At 47.3% G+C, this 14,674-nt stretch overlaps 1 protein-coding gene across 1 annotated transcript in view; it reads right to left on the bottom strand.

Annotated features, from left to right (window-relative positions):
* LOC143923660 (uncharacterized) overlaps window positions 1-14,674 on the bottom strand; it is a 37,649-nt gene that overhangs the window by 5,666 nt on the left and 17,309 nt on the right. Inside the window, exon 4 of the mRNA XM_077447469.1 lies at window positions 8,426-8,767. Within this exon, the coding sequence (XP_077303595.1) occupies window positions 8,426-8,767 (342 nt within the window). The remainder of the gene's footprint in view (window positions 1-8,425; window positions 8,768-14,674) is intronic.

The raw sequence follows: 14,674 nt of genomic DNA, 5'->3' as shown, positions 1-14,674 counted from the left end.
TATGATGAAAGGTCCACCATTCCTACTGTGAAACACGGAGGTGGATCGCTGATGTTTTGGAGATGTGTGAGCTACAAAGACACAGGACATTTGGTCAAAATTGATGGCAAGATGAATGCAGTATGTTATCAAAAAATACTGGAGGAACATTTGCATTCATCAGCCAGGAAGCTACTCATGGGACGTACTTAGACATTCCAACATGTCAATGATCCAAAACACAAGGCCAAGCCGACCTGTCATTGGCTACAGCAGAATAAAGTGAAGGTTCTGGAGTGGCCATCTCAGTCTCCTGACCACAATATCATTGAGCCCCTCTGGGGAGATCTCATATGTAGTGATGGACGAACTTCCGACGGGACGTTTCGCGAAAGCGAAATGCGAACGGACCCAAACGTTCGCGAAACCGAACGTTCGCCGCGGGCCCCATTGACTTCAATGGGAGGCGAACTTTGCAAACCTTCATGTCGAATTTGCGGCCACGTGGTAATTATTAGGGGGTAAAACGTAGTCCCACCATCTGGACAATGACATAATACATGTATGAGGTGAATTTGGGATCGATAACTACAAGCATTTTTATTTTATTTGGGAAATTGTTCTAACAATTCAGGACTATGGAGCTAATGAAGGCAATGGAGGAGAGGGAAGGTCAGGGACCAGGGTAGGCAAAGAAGAGGGTGCAGGAGATGATCACCAGCAGCGTGACATACCGGAATGACACATGCACCGTGATAGAGGCATCTGACAGCAGCACCGTAATACAGAGCACTGACAGCAGCACCGTGACATACAGCGCTGACAGCAGCACCGTGACATACAGCGCTGACAGCAGCACCGTGACATACAGCGCTGACAGCAGCACCGTGACATACAGCGCTGACAGCAGCACCGTGACATACAGCGCTGACAGCAGCACCGTGACATACAGCGCTGACAGCAGCACCGTGACATACAGCGCTGACAGCAGCACCGTGACATACAGCGCTGACAGCAGCACCGTAAGCAGCCCCAGGAGGAAGTCAGCACAGCACAGGGATGGTGTGATCCCCTCATAATAAGAACCCCCAGGAGGAAGTCAGCACAGCACAGGGATAGTGTGATCCCTTCATAATAAGAACCCCCAGGAGGAAGTCAGCACAGCACAGGGATATCATAAGCAGCCCCAGTAGAAATATGACACCGCTCAACCTCTTCAAAGAGGAGGGTAGGGGCATATAGTACGGTGTGCTTTTTTGGGTCAAGGAAGTGAGCCAAATGAATTAAGAAGGTCTGTGTGCTTGATTAAAAAAATAGTTTATAGACATATACATGGTCTACTGGTCACATGTGTTGAATTCCTCCGAGATCCATGCCTCATTCATTTTTAGAAATGTGAGGTAGTTAACACTGTCGTGAGCTAGGCGAGTACGCTTATCGGTCACAATCCCCCCTGCTGCGCTGAACGTCCTTTCGGACAGGACACTGGATGAGGGGCAAGCCAACAGTTCGATTGCAAATTGGGCAAGCTCTGGCCAGAGGTCAAGCCTGCCCACCCAGTAGTCTAGGGGTTCATCACTCCTCAGAGCGTCCACATCGGCCGTTAACCCAATGTAGTCGGACACCTGACGGTCTAGGCGTTCCCTGATGCTGGATCCGGATGACACCTGTCGATGGGTCGGCTGAAAGAATGACCTCATATCCGAAGTCACCAACACATCTTCAAACCGGCCTCTTCTTGCAGGCGCTGTTGGATTGGTACCCGCAAATCCTTCTCTGGGAGTGGGAATTGCTCCTCTGCCAGCGCACGCAAAAGCAGAATGCAGCATTTCTCGAAGCAAGGCCTGGAAGTGCTGCATTCTGACAGCCCTCTGCGACGGCGGTAACATTTCCGCCATTTTGTGTTTGTACCGGGGGTCTAAGTACGTTGCCACCCAGTACTGGTCCTTGACCCTCATGCTTTTTATACGGGGGTCCCTATTAAAACACTGGAGCATGAAGGCCCCCATTTGCACTAAAGTGGAAGCGGTGTGGTGGCCTGGCTCCTGCTCATCATCCAGGATAATGTCGTCCTCTTCATTCTCCTCTCCCCATCCTCGCACAACAGGGATCCCAGAAAGGTTTAAAGCATGCTCTTCTTGCTCCTGCTCATCCGCCCCGGCACCATCCTCCTCTGACTCCTCATCAGACTCCTGTTGTTGACTTGTCTCAGATAGAGTAGCCCCCCCTGGGAATTCATCCAGCATTGCGACTTCCTCATCTTCCCGCTCCTGCTCCTCCACAGCCTGATCAATGACACGACGCAATGCACGCTCCAGAAAGAAGGCATAAGGTACCATGTCACTGATGGCGCCATGGCTGCGACTGACCAGTTTGGTGATCTCCTCAAATGGCCGCAGAAGTCTGCATGTGTCGCGCATGAGCAGCCACTGGCGCGGTGAAAAAAAACCCAGCTCCCCAGAACCGTTTCTTTCGCAGAGTTCATACAGGTAGACGTTAACTGCACGTTTCTGCTGGAGCAGCCTATCAAGCATATAGAAGGTTGAGTTCCATCGCGTCGGGCAATCGCAAATAAGACGTCTGACCGGCAGATGGTGTCGCCGCTGAATGTCAGCAAGGCGAGCCATGGCCGTGTAAGATCTTCTGAAATGGGCCGAGATTTTCCTTGCCTGCCGCAAGATGTCCTGGACCCCAGGGTATTTGACAAGGAATCGCTGCACGACCAAGTTTAAGACGTGTGCCATGCACGGCACGTGCGTGATTTTGCCCTGTTTCAATGCGCTAAGCAGATTGGCACCGTTGTCACACACCACTTTACCAACTGTCAAATTGAGCGGTGTTAGCCACTCATCTGCCTGTGAACGCAAAGCTGAAAGGAGTGCCGGGCCAGTGTGGCTCTTTGCTTCCAGGCACAACAGACGCAGCACGGCATGGCAACGTCTCACCTGGCATGTGGAATAGGTTCTGGGGAGCTTGGGCGGTGCAGCGGAAGAGACGCTAGCAGCGGAAAAGGAGGAGGCAGCTGAGGAGGAGAGGGAGGAGGATGGAGTAGGAGGAGGAGAAGAAGAGTCAGGCCTGCATGCAATCCGTGGCGGTAAAACCAAATCTACACGGGTGCCACGGGTTACATGCTTGACGGCCGTCAGAAGGTTCACCCAGTGGGCAGTAAAACTGATATACCTTCCCTGCCCGTGTTTGCTAGACCACGTGTCTGTGGTCAGATGTATCTTGGCACCGACACTGTGTGCCAGAGATACATTCACTTGCCGCTGAACATGGCCATATAGCTCTGGGATGCCCTTCTCTGAGAAATACTTCCTTCCTGGGACCTTCCATTGTGGTGTTCCAATGGCCACAAATTTGCGAAAGGCCTCCGAGTCCACCAGTTTATATGGCAGTAGTTGGCGGGCTATGAGTTCTGACAAGCCAGCCGCCAACCGTTGGGCAAGAGGGTTATCCGGCGTCATCATTTTTTTACGCTCAAACATTAGGCCCACGGAAGCCTGCCTTTTTGCAGAAAAATGTGAGCTTGGCGTGATGGAAGGTGGAGTGGAGGACAATTGTGAGGAGAGAGGAGAAGGAGAAGTAGAAGACGAGGCTGGACGGTGAGAGCCTGCAGTGTGGCTTTGTGTGTTCCGTTGCTCCCACTGGGCTCGGTGATGGCTGCTCATGTGCCTTCTTAAGGCGGTCGTCCCTAGGTGAGTATTGGGCTTACCGCGACTAACGCGTTGACTGCAAAGATTGCAGATGGCAACGCTATTGTCAGCAGCGGACACGTTAAAAAAAGCCCACACTGCGGAGCCATGTGCCGGTGTCCTGGGAGCGCCAGATGTGACCGTACATGGTCGATGACTCGCTCCTGATACATTTGCAGTCTGCTTTGTCCCTGCTGTGCAATGTAAGTCATTGCTGCTTCTCCTCCCTATCTGCTGGTCCATATCTCCCTCTGAACTCCCCTCCTCTTCCTCTCTTGTGGGCACCCACGTGACATCACTAGACACGTCATCATCAACGTCACCTTCCCCACCGCTATAAGTAGAGATCTCGGAGTAGGCAGCAACACCGGGGACCAACCTCCTCCTTGGGCTGATCTGGGTACTGTCGTCAGACTGCTGAGTAGCGCTTGTTGCTACCTCCTCTTCCTGATCCAATACCAAGAGTGGCTGCGCATCAGAAATGTCCTCTTGATATGGATCGGAAAATAATTCCAGTGACTCAAGCGGAAGGTATGTGGTGGTGGTGGTGGTGGTCGTGTTGTTGGTGGTAGTGTCTTTGGGGGTGCACATAGCAGAGAGTGAAGAAGAGGGTGCAGATCGAGAGGATGAGGAGGGTGCAGAAGAGTAAGGCTGAGCGAGCCACTCAACCAAGTCTGGTGCATCCTTTAAAGTAATTGAACGCACCTTCTGCAACTTCCCACTTTGGCTCAAGCCTGTTGCTCCTGCCCTACCCCTACCACCCCTGCGGAAGGGCCTGCCTCTTCCTCTGCCTGTCATTTTTTAAATGACCCTGTGACAAAACTCTTAGTCCCTATACCGATGAAGGACTGCTGCAGTATAGGGCAGCAGTCAGCAGTGGTGCACGTCAACCCTATCTATTGTGGACCGATAGCGGTCCTTACAGAACAGCAGACTGTACCGCACTCAAGCCTATGTACCGTAGCACCCTATACCAAGTTACCAGTCCTTATAAGAACTTTTGTGGACCAAGCAGGTTGTGTATTAGTGTTTAGCAGACTGTACGTCAGTCCCTATACCACTGAAGGACTGCTGCAGTATAGGGCAGCGGTCAGCAGTGGTGCACGTCAACCCTATCTATTGTGGACCGATAGCGGTCCTTACAGAACAGCAGACTGTACCGCACTCAAGCCTATGTACCGTAGCACCCTATACCAAGTTACCAGTCCTTATAAGAACTTTTGTGGACCAAGCAGGTTGTGTATTAGTGTTTAGCAGACTGTACGTCAGTCCCTATACCGCTGAAGGACTGCTGCAGTATAGGGCAGCGGTCAGCAGTGGTGCACGTCAACCCTATCTATTGTGGACCGATAGCGGTCCTTACAGAACAGCAGACTGTACCGCACTCAAGCCTATGTACCGTAGCACCCTATACCAAGTTACCAGTCCTTATAAGAACTTTTGTGGACCAAGCAGGTTGTGTATTAGTGTTTAGCAGACTGTACGTCAGTCCCTATACCGCTGAAGGACTGCTGCAGTATAGGGCAGCGGTCAGCAGTGGTGCACGTCAACCCTATCTATTGTGGACCGATAGCGGTCCTTACAGAACAGCAGACTGTACCGCACTCAAGCCTATGTACCGTAGCACCCTATACCAAGTTACCAGTCCTTATAAGAACTTTTGTGGAACAAGCAGGTTGTGTGTTAGTGATTAGCAGACTGTACGTCAGTCCCTATACCGCTGAAGGACTGCTGCAGTATAGGTGAGCGGTCAGCAGTGGTGCACGTCAACCCTATCTATTGTGGACCTATAGCGGTCCTTACAGAACAGCAGACTGTACCGCACTCAAGCCTATGTACCGTAGCACCCTATACCAAGTTACCAGTCCTTATAAGAACTTTTGTGGACCAAGCAGGTTGTGTATTAGTGTTTAGCAGACTGTACGTCAGTCCCTATACCGCTGAAGGACTGCTGCAGTATAGGGCAGCGGTCAGCAGTGGTGCACGTCAACCCTATCTATTGTGGACCGATAGCGGTCCTTACAGAACAGCAGACTGTACCGCACTCAAGCCTATGTACCGTAGCACCCTATACCAAGTTACCAGTCCTTATAAGAACTTTTGTGGAACAAGCAGGTTGTGTGTTAGTGATTAGCAGACTGTACGTCAGTCCCTATACCGCTGAAGGACTGCTGCAGTATAGGGCAGCGGTCAGCAGTGGTGCACGTCAACCCTATCTATTGTGGACCGATAGCGGTCCTTACAGAACAGCAGACTGTACCGCACTCAAGCCTATGTACCGTAGCACCCTATACCAAGTTACCAGTCCTTATAAGAACTTTTGTGGAACAAGTGAGTTGTGAATGTTTAGCAGACTGCAGCAGAAGGGCAGCAGTCAAGTATAATATCCTTTCTATATTTGGAAGAAAGAATATTATACATGTACAAGCCTATTACTGTACCACTGATACCAGTCCTGAAAAGAACCTTTGTGGAACTAATAATAACAGCAAGTCTTTAAAATTACCCTCACTGCCTGACAACACTGCTTCCTTCCTGTCCCTATACAAATTGGCAAAAAAAGAGAACGATTAGTGGTTACTGGAACAGCTCTTTTGTGGACCTTGATAGTAACAGCTAATGATGATGATGATGATGATGATGATGAAAGACTAATCTGGCTGTCCCTGTAGCATACACCGTCCTTTCCCTTTCTCTAAACTAACAAAAGACACTCAGGCTGCTGCAAGAATCAGCAGCACAGCAAACCTATCAACACCTAACACCTATACCAGTCCTGAAAAGAACTTTTGTGTACCAAATAGCTAGTGGTTTATCTCTCCCTACTCCACACAGGAACCTGTCCCTATCGTAACAGAAGAAAGAATGTAAAATGGCCACCGGATCGGGTGTATTTATAGGTTAGGGGGAATGTCCAAGTGTCCATGTGCTGTCATGTCTCAATTGGCTGTCCTGTATCACATGATAAACGTGTCACCAAAGGTTAAAGTTCTTGTATACATTAAACACGTAAGTCCGCCGCGGCGAACGACGGAAAAAGGCGTTCGAACGTGCGGACCGCGAATGTCGGAAATTCGCCGCGAAACGACCGCCGGGCGAAACGTTCGTCCATCACTACTCATATGTGCCGTTCATGCAAGACAGCCCAAGAATTTACAGGAACTAGAGGCTTTTTGCCAAGAGGAATGGGCAGCTTTACCATCTGAGAAGATAAAGAGCCTCATCCACAAATACCACAAAAGACTTCAAGCTGTCCTTGATGTTAAAGGGGGCAATACATGGTATTAAGAACTGGGGTGTGTAAACTTTTGATCAGGGTCATTTGGTTGGTTTCTGTTGCCATTGTGATTTAAAAAGAGTAGACTGATAATAAATGGCTTCAGCCAAACACTAACCATGAGAGAAAGAAAACTTTTTTGTGTTATCCATTCTTATTCTCTGAAAAATTACCAAGAAATCATGAATTCTGCCAGGGTATGTAAACTTATGATCACAACTGTATAAGGGGGAAAACATTTTTGAAAAAAAAACTGATGTTTTGATTGCATTTTCGAAGCCCTAAAATGCCAGGTCAATATGCCTTGTACTCAGTGTACCCCCTTGCTACTCGGCATCCCCCCATTTAGTTGGTGGTGAGCGGGAGCAGCATTACTTACATTAAGAATTGCCAGAAGAGGAAGGAGGGGGGCTTCTAAATATAGGTGTTTGATCACAAATGTAATGTGATTGGCCGTCACAGAGATGATAAGGCACAAACATACTTTGAAAGGGCACACTGCCCCGTATGTGTTTTCTGCAGTGCCGTTTATGAAAGAAAAGAAAGCCACCTCTCCGGCATTTTTACTATATGGTGGTGTTGATGTGGTTAAAGTGGAACCTCTGCCATTTTTTATATTCATTGTGAATGTAGTTAAGAAAGGTTAGTGAGTTCTTGGGTCTGCTTACCTGCTGTACCCTTTATTTGAGGTTTACACCATTCCTGTGCTGTGTTCCCAGGTTTGAATGCCTGCCGCATCCATTATGAGGGTTTCCACCATCCCTCTCCTGAATTTCTAAGTCTGTACAACTCCTATTCCCATTATGAGGGGTTCCCACCATCCCTGTTCTGAGTTTCTGGATGTGCACACCCGATGTACTCCTTTATGAGGGGGTCTGTACACCTGCTGTGCCCATTACGAGGGGTTCCCACCATCCCTGTGCTGAGTTCCCAGGTGTGCACTCTTACTATGCCCATTATGAGGGGTTCCCACATCCCTGTGTTGTGTTTCTGGATCTGCACACTCACTGTACCCCTTATGAGGTGTTCCCACCAACCCTGTGCTGAGTTCTCAGGGCTGTACACCTGCTGTGCCCATTATGAGGGGTCCCCACCATCCCTGTGCTGAGTTCCCAGGTTTGCACTCTTGCTGTGTCCATTATACGGTGTTCCCACCATCCCTGTGCTGAGATTCTTGACCTGCACACCCGCAGTACCCATTATGAGGGGTTTCTCACCCTCCCTGCACTGAGTTCCCAAGCCTGTACACCTGATGTGCCCATTATGAGGGGTCCCATCATCCCTGCTGGATTTTTTTTATTTTATTTATATTGTTGGGAATGTAACAGGAGGAACTGAAGCAAACAACAGCTGAAGGTGGCTAAAAACTGAACTATGGCAGAGACATCTCTCCCGCTGGGCTCTATGTGAGAGAAACTTGTGGATGACTCTACTCGGTTTTGGATAAACCGACCTTAATGGAGCTATCACCTACCTTTCACATTAACAATAGTGAGTAAGCGACGCTCCATTGAGCGGTATCTGATGGTGCAGGTGTACCTCCCGCTGTCTGTCGTCTGGACGGAAGTCAACTTCAAGCTCGCGTTTCCTCTAGAAAGTTCTTCCAACTTGGGTTCATCCTCCTGGGAGTCTTTGTTGAAGACCCACATGGGGACACCGTCCTTGGACCAGCGTATGTCTAACATGGTCAGCTCCATGGAGGGATCCGTGTGGAATCTACACATCAGGCTAATGTTTTCTCCAGGTGTAGCGCTGACCGATTTATATCCTCCAATTTGTAGAAATGGTGCGGAGCTTAGTAGATTGCTTTGCTTGACTGTTGAGGGATCAAAGAGATCAGATTATCAGCATTATTCAAATTCATAATTAATTTCATATTATTACACGGGGTATATTACACTCCTTTGAGACTCCACAGAATGTACCTGGATCGAGACCCTTGTTGCCCCTTGAGTCCATTGAATCATACTTTCATGTTTTGAGAATGCCCTCTCATTGTGTCATATTGGTCCTATATATTCACAGAGAATAATCTCAGGTTTCAGTTGTCTCTACCTCCCCGGAATAAAGCCCCATACACACTATTAGATTTTCTGCAGATAATTGTCTTCAGATTTACCAAAACCATATTTACCGAAACCATATAATATCAAAACTCTTAGCCCTTGTACACACGGTCGGACATTCCGATGGAAAATGTCTGATCGGACCGTGTTGTCGGATAATCCGACCGCGTGTGGGCTTCATCTGACTTTTTCCGTCGGAATATTTGACCAACAAAGTTTGAGAGCTGGATATAAATATTTTCCAACAACATGATCCGATCGGACTTTGTCCGATCGTTTGTAGAGAATTCCGATCGGACAAGGTGCCACGCATGCTCAGATCAAATTACGAGACCAAAGCTATTGGCTGCTAGCCTGAATGTATTCCCGTTGTAACTAAATAACGTCATCACGTTATGAACGATCGGATTTTCCGACAACTTTGTCCGACCGTGTGTATGCAACACCAGTTTCGGACAAAATCCGTCGGACAAAATCCGACGGATTTTGTTGTCGGAATGTCCGACCGTGTGTACAGGGGCTTAAGGTCAAATCTTAAGAGTTCCAATTTGTATGCAATCAGCCAAGCCCTTGCAATACATGGTTTTGGTAAATCTGAAGACAAAAATCTGCAGAAAATCTAATAGTGTGTATGGGGTCTTAGTCCTTGTACACACGATCGGAGATTCCGACGGAATGTGTCCGATCGGAGCGTTTTGTCAGATATTCCGACTGTGTGTGGTCAGCATTGGACTGTTTCCGTCGGAATATCCGTTGGACCAAATTTTCCAACTTGCCGGAAATATTTTCAGACAAAATGCTCCGATCGGACATACTCCGATCATGTGTAGAGAATTCCGATCGGACAAAGTGCCACTCATGCTCAGATCAAATTCCTACATCAAAGCTATTGGCTACTAGCCTGAACATAGTCCCGTCATAACGAAATAACGTCATCACGTTCTGAACGATCGGATTTTCCGACAACAAGAACAAGAAATCTTGTTAAAATGGACCTCGTCAACTCCCCCTGTGGTGTCTTCCTGGGCAGGGCCGGATTAACATAGGGGCTATTGGAGCTGCAGCTCCAGGCCCCTTTCTCAAGATAGGCCCATTTGCCCAAAAAAAAATCAAAAAAAAAAAATATCGACTTCGAGGATTGTAGCTCGGCGATCAGGAGTCACAGAGACCCCACATTTGGGGGGTAGGTAGCTAAAGACTGGTTAAAATATGGGGCTGCCATCATCTATGGTTCCGGAGATACGGGGCTCCTTGCACAGCCTGTCAGAAGCTACATACAGAGCGGCAGTTTAACCACTTCCCACCCGGCCAATGCACATATACGGCCGGGTGGGAGCCGCCTACTCCTGATAGGACGTTCAGGAACGTCATTCAGGAGTAGCGGGATCGCGCGCGCGCGCGCCCGCGCAGCGGCGCGATCCCGATGCGCCCGTGTCACCCGGACACGGCGCATCTCAGATCGGCAGGAGGGCTCTGTGATTGGCCCTCCTGATCACATGACGGCCGTGTCCAATCACGGCCGTCATGTGATGTAAACAAACAGCCGGTTGCTAGGCAATCGGCTCCTCCTCTCCTCACACAGAAGTCATCGCTGTGGAGAGGAGAGCAGATCGCTGCAGCCAGCTGCTGATCAGTGAGTATGAGCTGCTTTTTACAGCTTTTTACTCACTGATCACCAGTCTAGTGTACACAGTAAACACACCACACAGTAAACACATCACACAGTAAACACATCACACAGTATAAACACAATGTCCCCACACATGTCCCCAAAACATACATGTCCCCAAATAATAAAAACACATGTCCCTAATAATAAAAACATGTCCCCCACATATGTCGCACTAAAATCACATGTCCCAATGATTATCTGCACACATATGTACGTGATCACCTGCACACATATGTACATGATCATTTGCGTACATATGTCCGTGATCACACAAACAAATTATTATACACTTAACGGATTTTTTTTTACCAAAAACATGTAGCAGAATACATTTTGGCTTAAATTTATGACAAAATTTGATTTTATTGGATTTTTATTGAAGTAGAAAAAAGAAAATATTGTTTTTTTTTTCCAAATTTCCGCTTTTTTGCGCTTATATCGCAAAAAATAAAAAACGGAGTCGTGAATAAATACCACCAAAATAAAGCTCTATTTGTGCGAACAAAATGATAAAAATTTCATTTGGGTACAGTGTAGCATGACCGCGCAATTGTCACTGAAAGCGCTAGAGCGCTGAAAGCTGAAAATTGGGCTGGGAAGGAAGGGGGCGAAAGTGCCCTGTATTGAAGTGGTTAAATACAAGCTGGAACACTCTGCAGCAGACTGAGAGGATGACCTCACAGAGCTTATAATAATTATTTGTATATTACTTATGATAATTAACCCCTTGCCACCCAGGCCCATTCTGGGACTTCTCTCCTACATGTAAAATCATCATTTTTTTTTTATGCTAGAAAATTACTCAGAACCCTCAAACATTATATATTGTTTTAGCAGACACCCTATGGAATAAAATGGTGGTCTTTGCAACTTTTTATGTTACAGGATATTTGCACAGCAATTTTTCAAACTTTTTTTTGGAAAGAAACTGTTTCATTCATAAAAAAAAACCCACTAAAGTTAGCGCGATTTTGCTTTACATTTTTTTACAGGTTACATGTTTAGAGTTACAGAGGAGGTCTAGTGCTAGAATTATTGCTCTCGCTCTAATGATCGTGGCGTATGTAACCTGTGTGTATCTGGCTCTGATACTAACCAGTGCCTACCCAGGGACTGACTAGTATCTCTCCCCAGCCTGTCCCCACACACCCTCTCACCCGCTGACCTGTGAATGGGGCAATCACTCCCGCAGTGTTATTGTGTTCTGCCAGTGAATACAATGATTAGTGTTGCTAACTATAGCTGGCAGCACTGATTGTTTTGGGGAAAACCTGACAGGCTGGTTGTACTCAAGTCGGTTAATAGGTTGACTTGTGTAAAACCAGCTAGCCCATACATAGATCAACTATGGCTGGTCTCTGCTTAATATGTCTGGCCCACTTAACCACTACGCAGTCCCTAAACATCCTTCCACAAACCTTTACATTTTTCCTTCCCAGATTACTTCATCCTCCTCTCCTATACATAGTGCCCACTGTCATACTCTCCACACTTCTCTCCTATACATAGTGCCCACTGTCATACTCTCCACACTGCTCTCCTATACATAGTGCCCACTGTCATAGTCTCCACACTTCTCTCCTGTACATACTGCTCACTGTCATACCCGCCACACTTCTCTCCTATACATAACGCCCGCTGTCATATCCTACACACTCCTCCTCTCTTGTACATAGTGCCCGCTGTCATACATTTCTCTCCTATGCATAGTGCCCACCGTCATACTCTCCACACTCCTTTCCTGTACATACTACTCACTGTCATACCGTCCATACTCCTCTCCTATACATAGTGCCCACTGTCATACTCTCCACACTCCTCTCCTGTACATACTACTCACTGTCATACCCTCCACACTCCTCTCCTATACATAGTGCCCACTGTCATACCTCCAACATTTCTCTCCTATACATAGCGCTGACTGTCATAATCTCCACACTCCTCTCCTGTACATACTACTCACTGTCATACCGTCCATACTCCTCTCCTATACATAGTGACCACTGTCATACTCTTCACACTCCTCTCCTGTACATACTACTCACTGTCATACCCTCCACACTCCTCTCCTATACATAGTGCCCACTGTCATACCTCCAACACTCCTCTCCTATACATAGCGCTGACTGTCATACTCTCCACACTCCTCTACTGTACATACTACTCACTGTCATACCCTCCATACTCCTCTCCTATACATAGTGCCCACGTCATACCCTCCCTCCACACTCTTATCCTGTAATTATTGCTTACTGTCCTACTCTCCACACTTCTCTCCTATACATAGTGCCCACTGTCATGCCCTCCACACTCCTGTACATATTGTTCACTGTCATACCCTCCACACCCTTCTCTTATACATAGTGCCCAATGTCATACCATCTACACTCCTCTGCTGTGCATACTGCCCACTGTCATACCCTTCACACGCCTCTCCTGTACATAGTGCCCACTGTTAGACCCTCTACATTCCTCTCCCTCACCTGCACATACTTCCCACTTTTATACCATCCATACTCCTCCCCTATGCCTCTCACCCACAAGAACTGTTCTTTAAAATTATACTGAATATCCTCAATGTTACCAGCTCTAGAATGGGCACTTTTGTCAGTTCAACTAAAGGAAATCTCACAGTCCTCATATTTGTTCTGCCCCATTATTAGTACTTATTTAATTTTGTAATTACTATTGTGATGTATAGAGGAACACGGGGGATGTCAGCTACTCTAAATATAGCACTTGTAAAAAAAAGCGTCCCTGGTCTTCCTTCTGAGTTCTGTGCCTTCGGTCACTTGCCTTGGCCAGGCTGCGTTGATGTCTTTCCCATACATGCTCATGTGCATCCTCTCTCTCCCATCCCCCCCTTTCTCGCTCATCCTCCCTCCCTTACCCCTCACACCCTATTTCATCCCCTTTCTCTGTCTCTTTTATTCTCTCTCTCTCTCATCCTCCCTCTCTCTCTTTAATTTTATTTGTTATCACAAAAAATTGTTTGCATTTTTATTTATTTATTGTTTAGAAAAGGCCCCACCAAAATCCTCAGCACCAGGCCCATGATGTACTTAATCTGGCCCTGTTCCTGGGAGGCCATGGTGGATGCGGCCCTAACTATGTATAAGATTACCTATATAAACAGGGGTTGTCCTTGGAAATATGATAAAGTGTGGCCTCCTTGGACTTCCAGTTAGTGTGCTTTCTCTGTACTCTCGGTGGGATGAATAGATGGAGTGCACTGGACAAGGTGATAGGAAGGAAAGGAAGTGGGTGGGGGAACAAGGGCAGGAAAGCTCAAACCTTATCTCATTTATTTTCACTGTTCCGTTCCCATGATCTTCAGCTGTGCATTAACCTTCTCTCTCTCTCTTCATTGTACTCTAATCCTCTCTATTGGGTATGGAAAACTTGGCTTTTGATACCCCTAACTAAATCTATTGGAACCAATTGCCTTCAGAAGTCACCTAATTAGTACATAGAGTCTACCTGTGTGTAATTTAATCTCAGTATAAACACAGCTGTTCTGTGAAGCCTTCAGAGGTTTGTTAGAGAACTATGGTAAACAAACAGCGCCATGAAGGCCAACGAACACACCAGACAGGTCAGTGATAAAGTTGTGGAGAAGTTTAAAGCAGGGTTAGGTTATAAAAATATATACCATGCTTTGAACATCTCATGGAGCTCTGTACAATCCATGATCTGAGAATGGAAAGAGTATGGCACGTCTGCAAACCTACCAAGACATGGCCGTCCACCTAAACTGACAGGCCGGGCAAGGAGAGCATTCATCAGAGAAGCAGCCAAGAGGCCCATGGTAACTCTGGAGGAGCTGCAGAGATCCACAGCTCAGGTGGGAGAATCTGTCCACAGGACAACTATTTCATAAATCTGACCTTTATGGAAGAGTGGCAAGAAGAAAGCCATAGTGGAAAGAAAGCCATATGAAGTCCCGTTTGCAGTTTGCGAGAAGCCATGTTGGGGACACAAGAAA

The sequence above is a fragment of the Lithobates pipiens genome, unplaced genomic scaffold, assembly GCF_037356315.1.
Source record: "Lithobates pipiens isolate NorthernLeopardFrog02 unplaced genomic scaffold, aLitPip1_a1.2 Scaffold_22, whole genome shotgun sequence".
Lineage (NCBI taxonomy): Eukaryota > Metazoa > Chordata > Amphibia > Anura > Ranidae > Lithobates > Lithobates pipiens.
The sequence above is the reverse complement of the archived record's forward strand: the minus strand, read 5'-3'. Positions and strand labels throughout refer to the sequence as shown.